This window comes from Candoia aspera, chromosome 1 (assembly GCF_035149785.1).
Source record: "Candoia aspera isolate rCanAsp1 chromosome 1, rCanAsp1.hap2, whole genome shotgun sequence".
In the NCBI taxonomy this organism is placed as follows: Eukaryota; Metazoa; Chordata; class Lepidosauria; order Squamata; family Boidae; genus Candoia; species Candoia aspera.
The window spans coordinates 56,583,082-56,599,820 of record NC_086153.1 but is presented as its reverse complement, the minus strand read 5'-3'; the positions used below and the strand labels follow the sequence as shown (position 1 = coordinate 56,599,820).

General features: G+C 40.4%; 1 protein-coding gene across 1 annotated transcript in view; it reads right to left on the bottom strand.

Annotated features, from left to right (window-relative positions):
• The window catches only part of ALK (ALK receptor tyrosine kinase), a 693,943-nt gene that overhangs the window by 133,600 nt on the left and 543,604 nt on the right, over window positions 1-16,739 (bottom strand). Inside the window, exon 6 of the mRNA XM_063289507.1 lies at window positions 5,519-5,650. Coding sequence (XP_063145577.1) covers window positions 5,519-5,650 — 132 coding nt within the window. The remainder of the gene's footprint in view (window positions 1-5,518; window positions 5,651-16,739) is intronic.

Sequence of the window (16,739 nt, the reverse complement as noted above, 5' to 3'; positions counted from 1 at the left end):
ATGCTCAAGATCCTGCAAGGTAGACTTCAGCAATTCATGGAGTGAGAAATGCCAGATGCACAAGCTGGGTTTAGAAAAGGCAGAGGAACTAGGGACCAAATTGCCAATATCCGATGGATAATGGAAAAAGCCAGGGAGTTTCAGAAAAACATCTATTTCTGTTTTATTGACTATTCTAAAGCCTTTGACTGTGCGGACCATAACAAATTGTGGCAAGTTCTTAGTGGTACTGGAATACCAAGTCATCTTGTCTGCCTCCTGAAGAATCTGTAGAACGACCAAGTAGCAACAGTAAGAACAGACCACGGGACAACGGACTGGTTTAAGGTTGGGAAAGGAGTACGGCAGGGCTGTGTACTCTCACCCTACCTATTCAACTTGTATGCAGAAACATCATGCGACATGCTGGTCTTGAGGAATCCAAGGCTGGAGTTAAAATCTCTGGAAGAAACATTAACAATCTCAGATATGCAGATGATACCACCTTGATGGCTGAAAGTGAAGAGGAACTGAGGAGCCTTATGATGAAGGTGAAAGAAGAAAGTGCAAAAGCTGGTTTGCAGCTAAACCTCAAAAAAACCAAGATTATGGCAACCAGCTTGATTGATAACTGGCAAATGGAGGGAGAAAATGTAGAAGCAGTGAAAGACTTTGTATTCCTAGGTGCAAAGATTACTGCAGATGCTGACTGCAGTCAGGAAATCAGAAGACGCTTAATCCTTGGGAGAAGAGCAATGACAAATTTCGATAAAATAGTTAAGAGCAGAGACATCACACTGACAACAAAGGTCCACACAGTTAAAGCAATGGTGTTCCCCATGGTAACATATGGCTGCGAGAGCTGGACCATAAGGAAGGGTGAGCGAAGGAAGATAGATGCTTTTGAACTGTGGTGTTGGAGGAAAATTCTGAGAGTGCCTTGGACTGCAAGAAGATCAAACCAGTCCATACTCCAGGAAATCAAGCCAGACTGCTCACTTGAGGGAATGATATTAAAGGCAAAACTGAAATACTTTGGCCACATAATGAGAAGACAGGACACCCTGGAGCTGATGCTGATGCTAAGGAGAGTGGAAGGCAAAAGGAAGAGTGGCCGATCAAGGGCAAGGTGGATGGATGATATTCTAGAGGTGATGGATTCATCCCTGGGGGAGCTGGGGGTGTTGACGCCTGACAGGAAGCTCTGGCGTGGGCTGGTCCATGAAGTCACGAAGAGTCGGAAGCGACTAAACGAATAAACAACAACAACAAACTTGTGCGTCAGACATGATTATTTTTCAGTCTGCACAGACCAGACTCTAATAAGCATAACTGAAGGGAGGAATAGATTTACACAGACTTCATGCACACTAAGTACCTTTCTGAGGTTCTCATCTGTAAATTTGGGTGGATTCATATATAGAAGCAGAGCTATCAAATGCATTATGACAAATTGAATGACACATATACAATATTCCTTCTCAGACAAGAATTAAATTTCCCTCACAAGTATATTCTTAAATTCATTCTGGAATGTGATGAACAAGATTTTAATCAATAAACCCACCAAGAATCTTTTGAGTCACAACTGATGGCCCATCACTCCTTGCTTTTTTAACTAAAAGGTTTCTATAGAATTTTAAATAAAAAAGAGATAATTCTTTTATATAATAATACATAATATTTCTCTCCAAAAACTATAACTGAATAAGAGTCTAAAATATTCATTAGTAACTTGGTGATAAATATGCTATACTGTAATTAAAACGTGCAACTTTCTATAATTTGCCCTTCCTCCAAAGATAGGCTGACCATATTTCCTTGAGACAAAAACGGGACATTGGGATGGCAAAACGGGATGGGGTTAAATTTATGTAATATTCCGTATTCACAAAAAAGACGATTAAAACAGTTATCGACAGTAAGCTGGGAAGGTGCAGGAGGGGGAGGTACGGCAGTGGTTGAGTCTGGAGAGGCTGGTGCAGGGATGAGGTTGGGCGGAGGGGTTGCAGGAGGGCTGAGGGCGGTGGCAAGCTGGGATGGGAGGATAGGAATGGAGGCAGCAGGAGGCTGGAGATGCTGAGGACTGAGGGTGGCAACAAGCTGGGACAGGAGGACAGGAACGAGGCAGCAGGAGGCTGGAGAAGTGCAGGAGGGCTGAGGACAGCAGCCAGCTGGGATGGGAGGACAGGAACGGAGGAGTCTAGTGAACAGTTGTTCCCGACAACCTGTTCCTCTCTGGCACACTCTTTTATTTTATTTTCTTCCCGCCGTTTTGGCCTGAGAGCCAATCGGCTTCTTTTCTGCTGGGTGGGCTTTTCCAACCGTCTTCCACTGCACTGATTGGAGGCAGTGACTCTTCCTCTTTCTCACCGTCAATCAGCTGTTCCTGCAGTTCCCGCTCTAGGTTTCCTACCGGACTGAGAACTACTGCCAAGTCAGCCTCCTTTTCAATTTCAATTTCAATTTTTTCCGCTTTTCCCAATAACGGCGCCAACGTTTTTGAAAAACAGGACAAAATTGACATTTATATTAAAACAATGGGATGGTCAGGAAATGTTGAAAAAACGGGACTGTCCCATTCAAAATGGGTTGTATGGTCAGCCTATCCAAAGAGTCCAAACAATTGTATATGATTCCTCCTGAATTTTATCCTCATAAAACTTTTTCAGGTAGGCTAAGGCCAATGTCAGTCAATGAGTTTCATGGGTGAGCGAAGACGTGAATTTACTTCCCCTTAATTTTACTACATTCTAACCACCATGCTACACTGACTCTCTATCCATATGTAACAATGGAGCCATGGGCTTCCTGACTATATCTGAATATCACACTAGTCATCATTTTTCCTTTCTATCTCCTTCCTGCCATGGCCAAAGACTGGAAATATTCATTTCTATTTTCAGCTAATTGGAGTTTTTTGTTTTCTTTTGTCTGGCTTGGGACAAAAAATGAGAATATTGTTCTTTTAACAAGGATTTGTGTAAACAATCAACAAAGAGATAGGGCTTATAATATTGGCTTGTTTGCATAAAGCAGGTCTTGGCAATCTTAGCTCTGTAGAAGGCCATCTTTTCTTAGAGGCAATCTGTGGGATTGGTAGGGCTGAAGGAAGCAGTGGGTTGGGCCTCCATTTCCTCTTTCCATTCTGCTTTTTCTTTTTCAGTCTCTGCCAAAGAGCACAGTGCATGGAAAGGACAGATATCTCTTACTGGGGGTCTGAATTAATTTTCTTGTAGTTATTGGATCTCAGATATATCACACATATACACATGCTTCTTTCCCTCTATATCCATGTATCACTGCCCCATTTTATCAAAAGTAACAGTAGACATAATTTGTTACATACTTATAGATTGGCATCAGTATCATATGATAGATATTCAGATGGTAGACCAACAGCTGGCCTACTAATTCTTAGGAAAAGTTCACAATCTGGCTAGAGCTCACCGTTTTCTTAGAGTAGAAGGGAGATAAGCTTGACCTGACATTTTTAGTCTTGTTGGCTTAGCATGTCTGTCTTTCTGGAGACTTACATTTTATTATTATTATTATTATTATTATTATTATTATTATTATTATTATTATTATTATTATATTAAATTTGTATGCCACCTGACTCCCAATGACTGAATACCATGTGCATGCTTGCCATTGAAAGCAGTCTCAAATACCCAATCTCACCATCTATGCATACCAGAATGTACTGATCTCTCTGGGGATTGGAAAACAATAGACTTGCATCATATTTTCCAACCTCAGTATAGTTGTATTGCAATCATTTTATTCATATAAATATTTACATCCCTTTTTCATATCTGAAAGTATGATCAATGTGACCAAGAATATTCTAACAATACAAAATCAAGATAAAACAGAATTAAAACCTACTACAAATACATTAATATTAAATTCATAATCAAATGAATAGTCTGTTCTGTTCATAATATGATTCCTATACCTTTTTCCCCTTTTCTGTTGCTGTGCTTATTGATTTTGAGGTCCTGTTGACTCTTTAATGCTGTTGCATGTATTTGTATTTGTTGATTAGTTTCCCTCAATAAAATATATTAAAATGGAATAAAAAGCCAATTGAAGAAGTAGGCCTCAGGTCTTCCACAAGTAGGGAGAGTGGAGGCTAAACACCATTTTTGTGTTATTGCCAGGTCTTTCATAGCTTGGTAACAACACAAGACCTGCCTTTTGTGGGAACACTGTTATGGTATGAGAATGGGGTTGTCTAGTAAACCAAAATGGCATTTCTATAGGGAGAAAGAATATATTCACCATGTCCAGTCATTCAAAAATGACTGTGCAAGTAACTTCTCAATTTATAGACAGCTTTTCAGTAGTTTATGGAGGAAGAGTGCTGCAGTATTACAAAATACTCTCCTACTGTTTCCTTTGTGGGTAATTTTGGGCTGAATCATACCTACCAGCACATTTCAAATAAATTGGCCCCTTTTCATCATAAAAAGCCTCCAGAGAATTCTCAAGACATTGCAGCTACTTGCTCATGTTTCATCTAAAATGCATGCAACTCATTTCCTTTCTCAACAAGAGGATATGAGGGGAAAAGTCATTCTCTAATCTTATTTCACACACTTCTACCTCCCACACATAGTGAGAAACCTAAATCACCACGCTTCACTCTGCTTCAGAGGCATAATTCAGGATTTATGTAATAACTGAAGCCTGCTTATCCTTCCTGTCTGTTTCTCTCTCTCTCTCTTTTTTCTTCCTCTGTTGTTACAGTAACCTTTGTAGACTCCATGTTGGTTCCATTTTCAACCTTCAGACAGACTTTGTTACTTACAAATATCTTTTAACCCAAAATGTCCTGATGCCTATAACCCTTTCCTATCCTTCTAATGAACACAGTGAAGGTGGATTGTTTTGTGTGTTCTACTCCATCCCCACCTTCAGGTTTGATTCAATTGCCTTCCCTTATTTAACATCTACTAAATGTACTGTATATTATTTAGTACATGGGCTTCCCCATCTTGGTGCCCTCCAGGCATGTTGAGCCATGAGCACAGGTTAGGCAAAGCTATTACACAGCAAAAACCTGATCAAAACAGATTCTGGAAAAATTCAGCTTTGATAAATTGTTTATATAGCATGGCAGAATTTGTACTGAATTACAGGTCAATAATTTGGACTTTCTGGCCAAGCACATTTCCTCCTGGATGGCTTCATCTTCCAAAGCTACCTTTTGTTTTTTGCCCCCATGTCTTTGAGTTACAAACATAATTATGACTGTAGATTAGATGCTGACAGGGAGAACCTATACTATAGACCCAAGTTCCTTACAACTGGTTCTATGCGGATCAAGCTAGGTGCAGCATTTGCAGTTTCCTCCTTTGGTCCAAAAAACTAAAAACCCCAGTTTACTTGAGTGTGGCAATAGAAGGGTTTTTTCATGCGTGGTTAGTGTTGAGTTCAAAGAACCCGTTCAGGTTCCCTTGTGGGACTGAGGTAGTTTTCACTACTGCAGAGCAAGGCAATGTTCTGAAGTCTTGCAGCTGATTTGACTTACTGCATATCTGTCCCTCATCTTCTCCTTCTGCGCAATCTCTGATGAAGTCACACGCCCGTCCCAACTTGATCACTGTTCCATTCCAGCAGTTGAAGGAACTTTGAAGAGCCATTTTAGAGGCAGAAGGTGGTCCTATGAAAAAGAAAAGAGAGTGCTGTTTAAATCTCTCCATCATGCTTTGCACAGTATACTTAGCTAGGTTTCATTCTCCACCAAAAGACCATAATCATCACAACTCAAAGTCAGTTAATCTGCTAAAGAACACAGAGCTTGACTACTGGTTGATACAGAATGATTCACAGATGAAATTATCTCTCACTGTATTCATTACATGTGATTCTCTTTTTATGGCTTTGCCTTTCCATAGGAATAATCCAGGTATCTTATATGCCCTTTCCTTTCCTTTCCTTTCCTTTCCTTTCCTTTCCTTTCCTTTCCTTTCCTTTCCTTTCCTTTCCTTTCCATTCCATAGTATTTCAGCAGAAAACAGTTGGTCATAGAAGTTGCTACAGTGTTGTCCTACAAACAACTAGAAAAGGTCTTTTAGAACAAACCAAACCCCAATCACTAAAATCTTTTCTGTCATCTATCTGTACTTTTCTGTTAGAGAGGGGGAAAGAATTATTCAGTTTAATATGAATTTCACACTTCGAAATCAATCCCATACATGATCTGAAACACACTTACTCTTTGAAAGTTTCATCCACTCAAATTTTGAAACATCTTTTTCCAGATAAATAAAATATACAACCAGGGGTATATTCGCCAGAATAGCTTCAAGCAGTGCTCTCAATTAGAGAAAGCTATGGGCCAAAAAATGTGTATCTGGCAAAATTATGTACTTGATAGTCTCATTCAGGAAAAAAAATGCTAGCAGTATAACTTATAGTAGCAGCAGAGCTGAGCCCATAGGATGAAAGATTGGAGATCTCAGTCTCCTCTTCCAGGAACCCTCTGGGTCTACCCACCCTAGCTCTGCCTCCTACCTTGCAGGAGTACTTTACAGTTACAGCCACCAGTTAATTTGCAGTAAGATGCCTTTACTTGCTGTCTTCCCCCCTAACTACAGCCTGTGTGTGTGAGAGAGAGCAAGGACTGGCACTACAAAGCCAAAAAGATGACAAAATTGAAATAAATTCTACTCCACCACTTCCTGAATCTGGAGCTTGAAGGTGTGTGGCTAGGGAAATCAGCCCCGTTGCCTTTGAGAGCCAGATCAACCTCACAAAATAAAACAGAATCACATTTTATTAAAAAGAAAAGAGGGAAAAATGCAGAAGTTCCTGTTTAGCTTTAAGTAACCATTCAGCGGCAAAGGAAGTAAAAAGTATCATTATTCAGATCAGAAATATAAGGCTCTGATCAGATATAAAATGATACTGGTTGCCCCTAATTTAGAGGAACTCTGCTAAAGGGGTTCCAAGATGCATAAAAACACCACAATTTACAGAGCATGTACAGAGAACATAAATATCAGAGACCAGAAAGTATTATCTACCAGAAACATAAAACAAATTAAATTTAGCACATTTCTTAGGTAAATTTTCCCTATTCCTCTAAAGACCAAACTAGCCTTGGAACAGATGTTATTTCTCTGCTAATTTGTTACCTGGAAAATCCTGTTTTCTGCAAATTCCAATTTAAATCTGAGACTGAAGGGAAATAGTAAATCCCACTCTTTCCAGCCTCTTATTCAACATCTGCCTGATTTTAAACAGAGAAAAACTTTTTCTCTACAATAGGGGAAGGGTTTGGGGGAATTGCCTTGTGGCATATATATGCTCCTGCTTGAAGCTAAGAAAAGATGTTGATCTGAATGTCTGAAATAGCAGCTTGCTGTCTGGAATTCTTTGAAGGCAGGATGGCTTCACAACACTAATGAATTCTGCTTTGCAAATTAAAGAGCTTACTGGAATTATTTTCTAAACAATTTAGTCAAATTGAAACCTATCTTGTTAGATACTTAGAATTATTAATTCTGTTTTTATTAGTTGTGCATAGGCACATTTGCTTTAAAACTACTAACTTAAAAATGATAATATTCCTATTAAAAATACATGTGTCATTATTCTTGAAGAATTTATTTTGAACTATCTATAACTGCTTCGGCTAAGGATCGTTACCTTGTCATGGTGCTGGAGCTTGAGCACCTCAATGATGCCATGAGCTAAACCGTAAAGGGCCACCCAAGACGGGAAGGTCGTGACAGAGAGGTCAGACTAAATGCGATCCCTGGGGAAGGTAATGGCAACCCACCCCAGTATTCTTGCCGTGAAAACTAAATGGATCAGTACAACCAGAGATATGTCGGTATACCATCGGAAGGTGAGACCCCCAGCTCGGAAGATGGTCAAAATGATACTGGGGAGGAACAGAGGATGAGTTCAACTAGCCCCAGACATGATGACGCAGCTAGCTCAAAGCTGAAAGGACGGCTAGTGGCCGAGGGTGCTGGTGGTGAACGGCGAATCCGATGTTCTAAGGATCAACACACCATTGGAACCTGGAATGTAAGATCTATGAGCCAGGGCAAATTGGATGTGGTTATTGGTGAGATGTCAAGATTAATACAGACATTTTGGGCGTCAGTGAACTGAAATGGACTGGAATGGGTCACTTCACATCAAATGACCACCAGATCTACTACTGTGGACAAGAGGACCACAGAAGAAATGGAGTAGCCTTCATAATTAATAGCAAAGTGGCTAAAGCAGTGCTTGGATACAATCCAAAAAATGATAGAATGATCTCAATTCGAATTCAGGGCAAGCCATCTAACATCACAGTGATCCAAATATATGCCCCAACCACAGATGCTGAAGAAGCTGAGGTAGAGCAGTTCTATGAGGATCTGCAGCACCTACTGGACAACATGCCTAAAAGAGATGATGTTTTCATCACGGGAGACTCGAATGCTAAGGTGGGCAGTCAAATGACACCTGGAATTACAGGTAAGCATGGCCTGGGAGAACAAAATGAAGCAGGACATAGGCTGATAGAATTTTGCCAAGACAATTCACTCTGCATAACAAACACTCTCTTCCAACAACCTAAGAGACGACTTCACCAGATGGACAACACCGAAATCAGATTGAATACATCCTTTGTAGCCAAAGGTGGTGGACATCTATACAGTCGGTAAAAACAAGACCTGGAGCTGACTGTAGTTCAGATCACGAACTTTTTCTTGCACAATTTAAGATCAGACTAGAGAGATTAGGGAAGACACACAGATCAGCTAGATATGAGCTCACTAATATCCCTAAGCAATATGCAGTGGAGGTGAAGAATAGATTTAAGGGACTGGACTTAGTAGATAGGGCCCCAGAAGAACTATGGACAGAAGTTTGCAGCATTGTTCAGAAGGCGGCAACAAAATACATCCCAAAGAAAGAGAAAACCAAGAAGGCAAAGTGGCTGTCTGCTGAGACACTAGAAGTAGCCCAAGAAAGAAGGAAAGCAAAAGGCAACAGCGATAGGGGGAGATATGCCCTAAATGCAAATTCCAGAGGTTAGCCAGAAGTGATAAGGAATTATTTTTAAACAAGCAATGCACAGAAGGGGAAGAAGACAATAGAATAGGAAGGACAAGAGACCTCTTTCAGAAAATTAGAAACATTGGAGGTAAATTCCAGGCAAAAATGGGTATGATCAAAAACAAAGATGGCAAGGACCTAACAGAAGAAGAAGAGATCAAGAAAAGGTGGCAAGAATATACAGAAGACCTGTATAGGAAGGATAACAATATCAGGGATAGCTTTGACGGTGTGGTCAGTGAGCTAGAGCCAGACATCCTGAAGAGTGAGGTTGAATGGGCCTTAAGAAGCATTGCTAATAACAAGGCAGCAGGAGACGACGGCATCCCAGCTGAACTGTTCAAAATCTTGCAAGATGATGCTGTCAAGGTAATGCATGCTATATGCCAGCAAATTTGGAAAACACAGGAATGGCCATCAGATTGGAAAAAATCAACTTACATCCCCATACTAAAAAAGGGAAACACTAAAGAATGTTCAAACTATCGAACAGTGGCACTCATTTCACATGCCAGTAAGGTAATGCTCAAGATCCTGCAAGGTAGACTTCAGCAGTTCATGGAGCGAGAATTGCCAGATGTACAAGCTGGGTTTAGAAAAGGCAGAGGAACTAGGGACCAAATTGCCAATATCTGATGGATAATTGGAAAAAGCCAGGGAGTTTCAGAAAAACATCTATTTCTGTTTTATTGACTATTCTAAAGCCTTTGACTGTGTGGACCATAACAAATTGTGGCAAGTTCTTAGCGGTATGGGGATACCAAGTCATCTTGTATGCCTCCTGAAGAATCTGTATAACAACCAAGTAGCAACAGTAAGAACAGACCACGGAACAACGGACTGGTTTAAGATTGGGAAAGGAGTACGGCAGGGCTGTATACTCTCACCCTACCTATTCAACTTGTATGCAGAACACATCATGCGACGTGCTGGGCTTGAGGAATCCAAGGCTGGGGTTAAAATCGCTGGAAGAAACATTAACAATCTCAGATATGCATATGATACCACTTTGATGGCTGAAAGTGAAGAGGAACTGAGGAGCCTTATGATGAAGGTGAAAGAAGAAAGTGCAAAAGCTGGTTTGCAGCTAAACCTCAAAAAAACCAAGATTATGGCAACCAGCTTGATTGATAACTGGCAAATAGAGGGAGAAAATGTAGAAGCAGTGAAAGACTTTGTATTTCTAGGTGCGAAGATTACTGCGGATGCTGACTGCAGTCAGGAAATCAGAAGACGCTTAATCCTTGGGAGAAGAGCAATGACAAATTTTGATAAAATAGTTAAGAGCAGAGACATCACACTGACAACAAAGGTCCGCATAGTTAAAGCAATGGTGTTCCCCGTAGTAACATATGGCTGCGAGAGCTGGACCATAAGGAAGGCTGAGAGAAGGAAGATCGATGCTTTGGAACTGTGGTGTTGGAGGAAAATTCTGAGAGTGCCTTGGACTGCAAGAAGATCAAACCAGTCCATCCTCCAGGAAATTAAGCCAGACCGCTCATTTGAGGGAACGATATTAAAGGCAAAACTGAAATACTTTGGCCACATCATGAGAAGACAGGACACTCTGGAGAAGATGCTGATGCTAGGGAGAGTGGAGGGCAAAAGGAAGAGGGGCCGCCCAAGGGCAAGGTGGATGGATGATATTCTAGAGGTGACAGACTCGTCCCTGGGGGAGCTGTGGGTGTTGACGCCCGACAGGAAGCTCTGGCGTGGGCTGGTCCATGAAGTCACGAAGAGTCGGAAGCGACTAAACGAACAAACAACATCTATAACTGAGTCTCCAGATACTTCAGTGGAATGAAAATACAGAATACATTTTGAAATAAAATATGGAGAGAATTGTTGCTAGTCAGGGAAGAGAGATTGAAATGTTTTGTACGTATGTGATTATACTCCTATAATCCTTTGTGGTTATTGTATAGTTTCTAACAGAAAGCTAAATAGAGAAAAAATGGCATATAACTTGGTTGAGAGAATGCGGCTCAGGACTGTAGCAGATTTTTAAAAATGTGAAATCTATACACAGACACACACAGACCCACACACTATTTACAGATAATTTGTATTGCCCATGCACTTCTTTTCCATGATGCTCCCATAATTATTTCAATGAACATAAAATCTCACCAGCTAATTTGTGCTCTTCCAAACTAGACGAATAGGCTCAAACCCTTAGACCAACCAAGTATAAAAAGTGGTTTTAGGGCTATTCCTCTAAATGTATCCTACTGTGAAGGCCAATCCCCCGAGATATTATTGTTCTCAAAAGAGGTCCAGGCTGAGGAATGTGGCTTCTGAAAAACTAGATGTCAGCTTCATTACTCCTGAAGCTAAAGCTAAGGATCCAGATGTGAACTTCCTATGGCTTGTGAATGCAGAAGGCAACGGGAAGGAGCCATGGCAAGACTAGCATGGCAAAAGAGTGGTTACAGGTTTAAAAGGTCTGATGAATGGCTTAAAGCTTTGGAGAATTGAACCCCAGCAAAAATCAAGGTTACTGAACTTTGTTTGCACTTGGGTGGGGAATGCAGATGGCTGTGGCATTTAAAGCTACTCAGAAGGCTGAAATATTGCTGAAACAACTTGCTTCATGGTTTTAGTTCGATAACAAGAATTGTTTGTTGGTGGTATTGTGATTCCCTGATGACCAGACAAGACCCCCACCAGTGAATGGCTTATTGGAATCCTGGATGCCTCTGCCTGATCCTTGCAACATTGATGGAAGGCTGCAGACTGATTTATGGTTTTATGACTTGGCTCAGTGTTATGTGAATTCTTTTATAGCTGGCCCTTTTAACTCCCTCGTCTAGCTAGGCTATGAAACCCACCAAAGTAAATTAGCAAATTTTGTAGAAAATGTTCAGCTGAAGATCTGGTTGGTAGTGGTGTTGCCTATATAAATACAGACAGGGAGTGATGTATTGTAACAAGGCACCCCTATAATGTATTGTAACAAAGCCCCCAATGCAATTGAACCCTTGTATAAGCCTAAAATGGTGCAGTATTGGAATTTCAGGCATGAAAACCTCTTAGGCCTGTCCTTAGAGGTTTTTCATGCTTGAAATCCCAATACTGTACCATTTTAGGCTTATACAAGAGGAAAAGCCTATATATCATGGCATGTATTGGAGTTAACATGAGGCTATTATATGACAGTGCTTATGATGTAGCTTTCTTCCCTTACACTCCCACTTGCAGATGTGACCTGAAGCTCAGATTTAATATCATTGCTGCCTATTAGGATAAAACTTCGACTGTGGGGAAATGGAACAAGCACACAGACATAAGGCTGATCACACCTAATGCAAGCAATTGGGGATATTTTAAGGACAGTCTTAAAACAATCAGAAGTGAGAAAGCTTTTGTGAACTTGTCCCTGGGTGAGGGAATGATCCCCTCAATAATACATTGGGCAGACATAAAAGCCAATTTTTTTGGCTAGCCAGGGAGAGAAGAAAAAAATGATTTTGAGACTTTCTGTCCCTCACTGAAGTCACTTAATGGGACTTTGCAGCAGATGTGTGGCTAGCTCTCAGCTCTCACCCTCTTTGCAAGGCCTTCCTTACCACAGAGTGTAACTTTGAGTCATCGGAGGCCAGGCCTCTCTTTAACAGACTAGAACTGAGCCCATCCTGTGACATTGGCAGAGACCTATCAGGACTTGCAGTTACAGCCCTAAGGGGCCTGTTAGACTTTCTAAGAATTGAACTTAACCCTAAAATAATGTTGCCTCCTTAGACTTCAGAATCATTGCCTTTTTGGATTCCTGGAACAGCCTCTGCTGAATTGGAAGAGCTAGCAACTTCACCCGATGAGTTGGGTCCAGATCAGAGTAAGTAGTGGTATACCAATGCCCACTCTCTGAACTGGTTTGAGGAGAATCGTGGCTTAGGAAGTAGGGCACATGCTGGGGTGGCCCAGTGAAGAATCACTGGCAAACTGCTACTCATACATTCCCACTACCTTTCCCTTTCTGTGAACTTCTAGAGGCTCTGTCTACCACTAGCCCTAAGACCAGAACTGCGTGAGAGAAAGTTCTCCTTTTCACCTGTTCCTGGTCTATTATCTGTCTTTACCTTCTGGCAGGCTTCTTACCCCCTTTCTCCTTTTTTCCCTTGTATGTGACTTCTTTTAACATTTAGTCAGCCTGGGTTTTGAGTCCCATTTTCTTTTTCCTCCTCCTCCTGCTGAATTCTTGACTCTCAAAAATTAAGGCATGTGTGTGCACTAATATCCCACCTCCACTTATCCAAAATTGTCTGAGACAGTGGAAAGAGGCTATACAGAAGATACACTGGATTTGCTCTCTTCCCTAAAACCTGCAGTGTATGTGAGGTTCCACTGTCAGCTCTCAAAGTGTACTGCTGTTTCCTCAATGCTGTTTAAATGCTATTTTCCCTATGAGTGCTACTTTCACTCTCATTATTATTTATCAATGATATGCTCTCACTGTGTTTTTCCTTTAAAAAAAAAACCCACCAACCCAATCATTTTCTCTGAGGTGTGTATGATTGCCATTTTTCATTTCCATATTAGCTTCAGGATATATAGTTTTTAAATACACTTTAGTGAAAATAACTGAATACTAACAGTTATGTAAACAATATGACCCCTTTGCCTTGTTAGATAATTTTTTTAATACAAAAGACAAAAATGAGACAAGTATTAATCTACATCCCAGGCTGGTTTGCTTTACCTAAGACTTATTAGAAGGGCAAAGAAATTCAGCCTTCCATTCTATACGCACATTTTAATCAGGCTAGATGTGATGGTAAATGCATCTCTGCATTTAATAGGACTTGTCCCACTTGCACCTGAAGATGTGCCCTGGCAACATCTTTTCTCCATCATTTCTGTACCATTTCTCCATGATACTTGCCTTCATTTCATCTTAAGTCCATGAGTCATACTTCTAATATGAATTCAAGTATTTACATGTTCATGTTTATGTGCAACAGAGCAAGCAGCCCTGTGGTTTATTTGTTTTATTTTAAAAAAATTATATAGCTGCCCATCTTAAGCAACTCTGGGCGGTTTACAGATGCACAGAAATGTTTTTAAAAACCTAAGTGGAGGAAGAATCATCTCCAAAGAAAGAAAGAAACAAACAAACAAAATCCCTTTCACACTGTCTGGGTATTTCTGGATTGTACTCTAGCCAAGTCCCCATTTCCACCTAACTTTGGGACACAGATGTCCTGGCAATATATATTTTTTCTGCTGAGACCTCTTGATATTGCCCTTATCTCATTCTCCATCCATGAGTAAGACAAGGTTAAGTTTCATCAACTATACTGCTGTCAAAGTGGTATTTTTCCTCTTATTTTTATACCATCCAAGGTTGGCCTCAAGGTATGTAAAGGCTGTGAGGCTTTGTCACCTTGGAGGAAAGACATGTAATGACAGTGACTTGGAACAGAGACCAGACAGAGATTAGCAATGATAATATAGATTTCATGGAGGCATTGTTTTCTGCTGACTCAAGGATGGGTACATAGCATTTCAGATTAGCAATGAAAAAAGCCCAACCAATTTAAGAGAAAAAGATGATGTTTACTGAGGCCAAACACATACAGGGAAAGGCAATTTAACACATTAATTCATCCCATGGGTGAAAATTGTTTCCCAACTCTATGACAATTTTATTAAGTAGAAAAATCTCATTGGCACCACTGTCATTGATTTGGTAGATTTATATCCTGCTTCCCCTCCAAAAGCTCAAGGAAGAGTATCATTACATATTTGTTGTTGTAAGACAGTTGCATATTTAGATCATAGTTAAATCAGTAAGAATAAAAAGTTGTTTCTGTGAACATCTCTGACACTGATAGTAGATACGGTTTTAATTCCTGATTGTCAGTTTCCTTTTGCTGATTAATTGATTGATTGTGTGCCAGTAAGTCATTTTTGACTCCTAGCGACCTAAGTGAACATAAATTTAACTCTACCGCCCTTTTAGAAAGTTATGGGCAGAACAGTAAGGAAGTTTAAGGAAGAGTCCAATGGTTTTTAAAAGAGATTCTGGAAGGGAGGGGACAGCAAAGAGAGCTGACAGTGATAGCTAGATTATAGCAAGAATAGTGAAGGGATGGGCATTAATCTGCTTGATGTTGATGGGGAGTGTGAACAAGGGGAAAATACCATGTTCATGATTTATGCTTCGTGTCCTTTGTTTTCTCTTGCTTTGTGAGAGTTCAATCACTTGGAAGAATCTGCAACACATCTTTTGATGGCCTGGTTTGTATAGTTCAGGGACAGGCAATGTCATGCCATACAGATATTTTGAATTTCAGCTTAATTAGTCTGGCACAGCTAACCAACTTTGGCTGATGTTGAAAGCTGAGCAGGGCCAGGGCCAGGTAATATTTTGGCTATAGCCCGGACTGGGAAATTGGGAGAAAAAAACCAGAAGAAGGCAGTGGCAAACTGCTTCCAAATTGTTGCCATGTCCATGAAATCACCAGGACCAGAGAGAGACATTTCCTTTTGTCCTCCCCATTGGCTCTGTCAAGAGTAACATCTGGAGGGCACTGGATTATCCATCCTAGTGTAATTGACTGATAACTAATGGTTGCTGGTCTTGCCTCACAAATGGCAGTTTGGGTGTGCTCTGTGATCTAGTGCCTTTCCCAGATACTTAATTAAGAGATGTTTAACTTCTCAGTTGTTTAGCTTCTTCTGCTTGTTACAGTAATCATGGAGAGGTGTTTTGCTCTTGAACATGACAGCCTGATTATGCATTTCTTTTCCACTGTCATAATGCTTGCATTACGGAGGGAACTCATTCTTTTGAAAAAGAGAAGATGCAAAAAAAAAAGTGTTTTTCTTTTCTTTTTTTAATCTGGATGAATAGAGTTCAGAGAACAATATAATAACTCTTTATATTAGTTGCTTAAGTCCCTTTAAAACTAATAGCCCTGCAAAGCAAAAGAAGCTGGAGATGTCAAAAGTGAACTATGGATTCTGTGAAGGTATAAAAGTAAAAACTGTCCAATAATTTTTATAGCTTTAATTTTACTTGTTTATTCCAGCTTTCTCTCTCTCTCTCTGTAGTTACTATCTCTCAGAAGACAGCAAATAAAATCTGGAGTTTTTGATAGATTTAGTCTAGCTCTTCTCCAGAGGTTTAGCACTTTAACTGCAGGTGCTTGCTTTTTGGAAAACTTGCTTTAAGATGGTTACTAGGCAGTTTTGGAAAGTGATTAGAAAGTGAGGTTTGCAAATTTACTGTCCTTTAAAAGGCTTCGCCATAGTTGCAAGCAAGATGGCTAATCCCATCATCTCCTGGTGCTCAGACTCATGGAAAACTGCTGTCCTATGTTCTCCTTGTGAGGAGCAGTCGTCCAGAGCACATGTGGGTGATCTCCTGTCCTCTCCTTATCTGGAGAGACCTCAAGGATCCAGTCTACTGACCAGTTCCTTGGTCTTTGCTGTGGTCATCTGCTACGCAAAATGCACCATACCCCTCCCCCAGAAGACCTGAAAACTTTCATTTAAGTTTGTTGAGGGTTTTTCAACATCTTGGTAAGCAAATTTGCCAAGTCCACAGAATTCAAATGATTATTGTTATTGTTATTACTATCAATATCAATATCATGGTCATTCTTTTGTTATACTTATTTTCTAACTTTCTTCTGAACAGTGAAGACAGATGGGAGCACCCTTCATTTTATCTACACCAC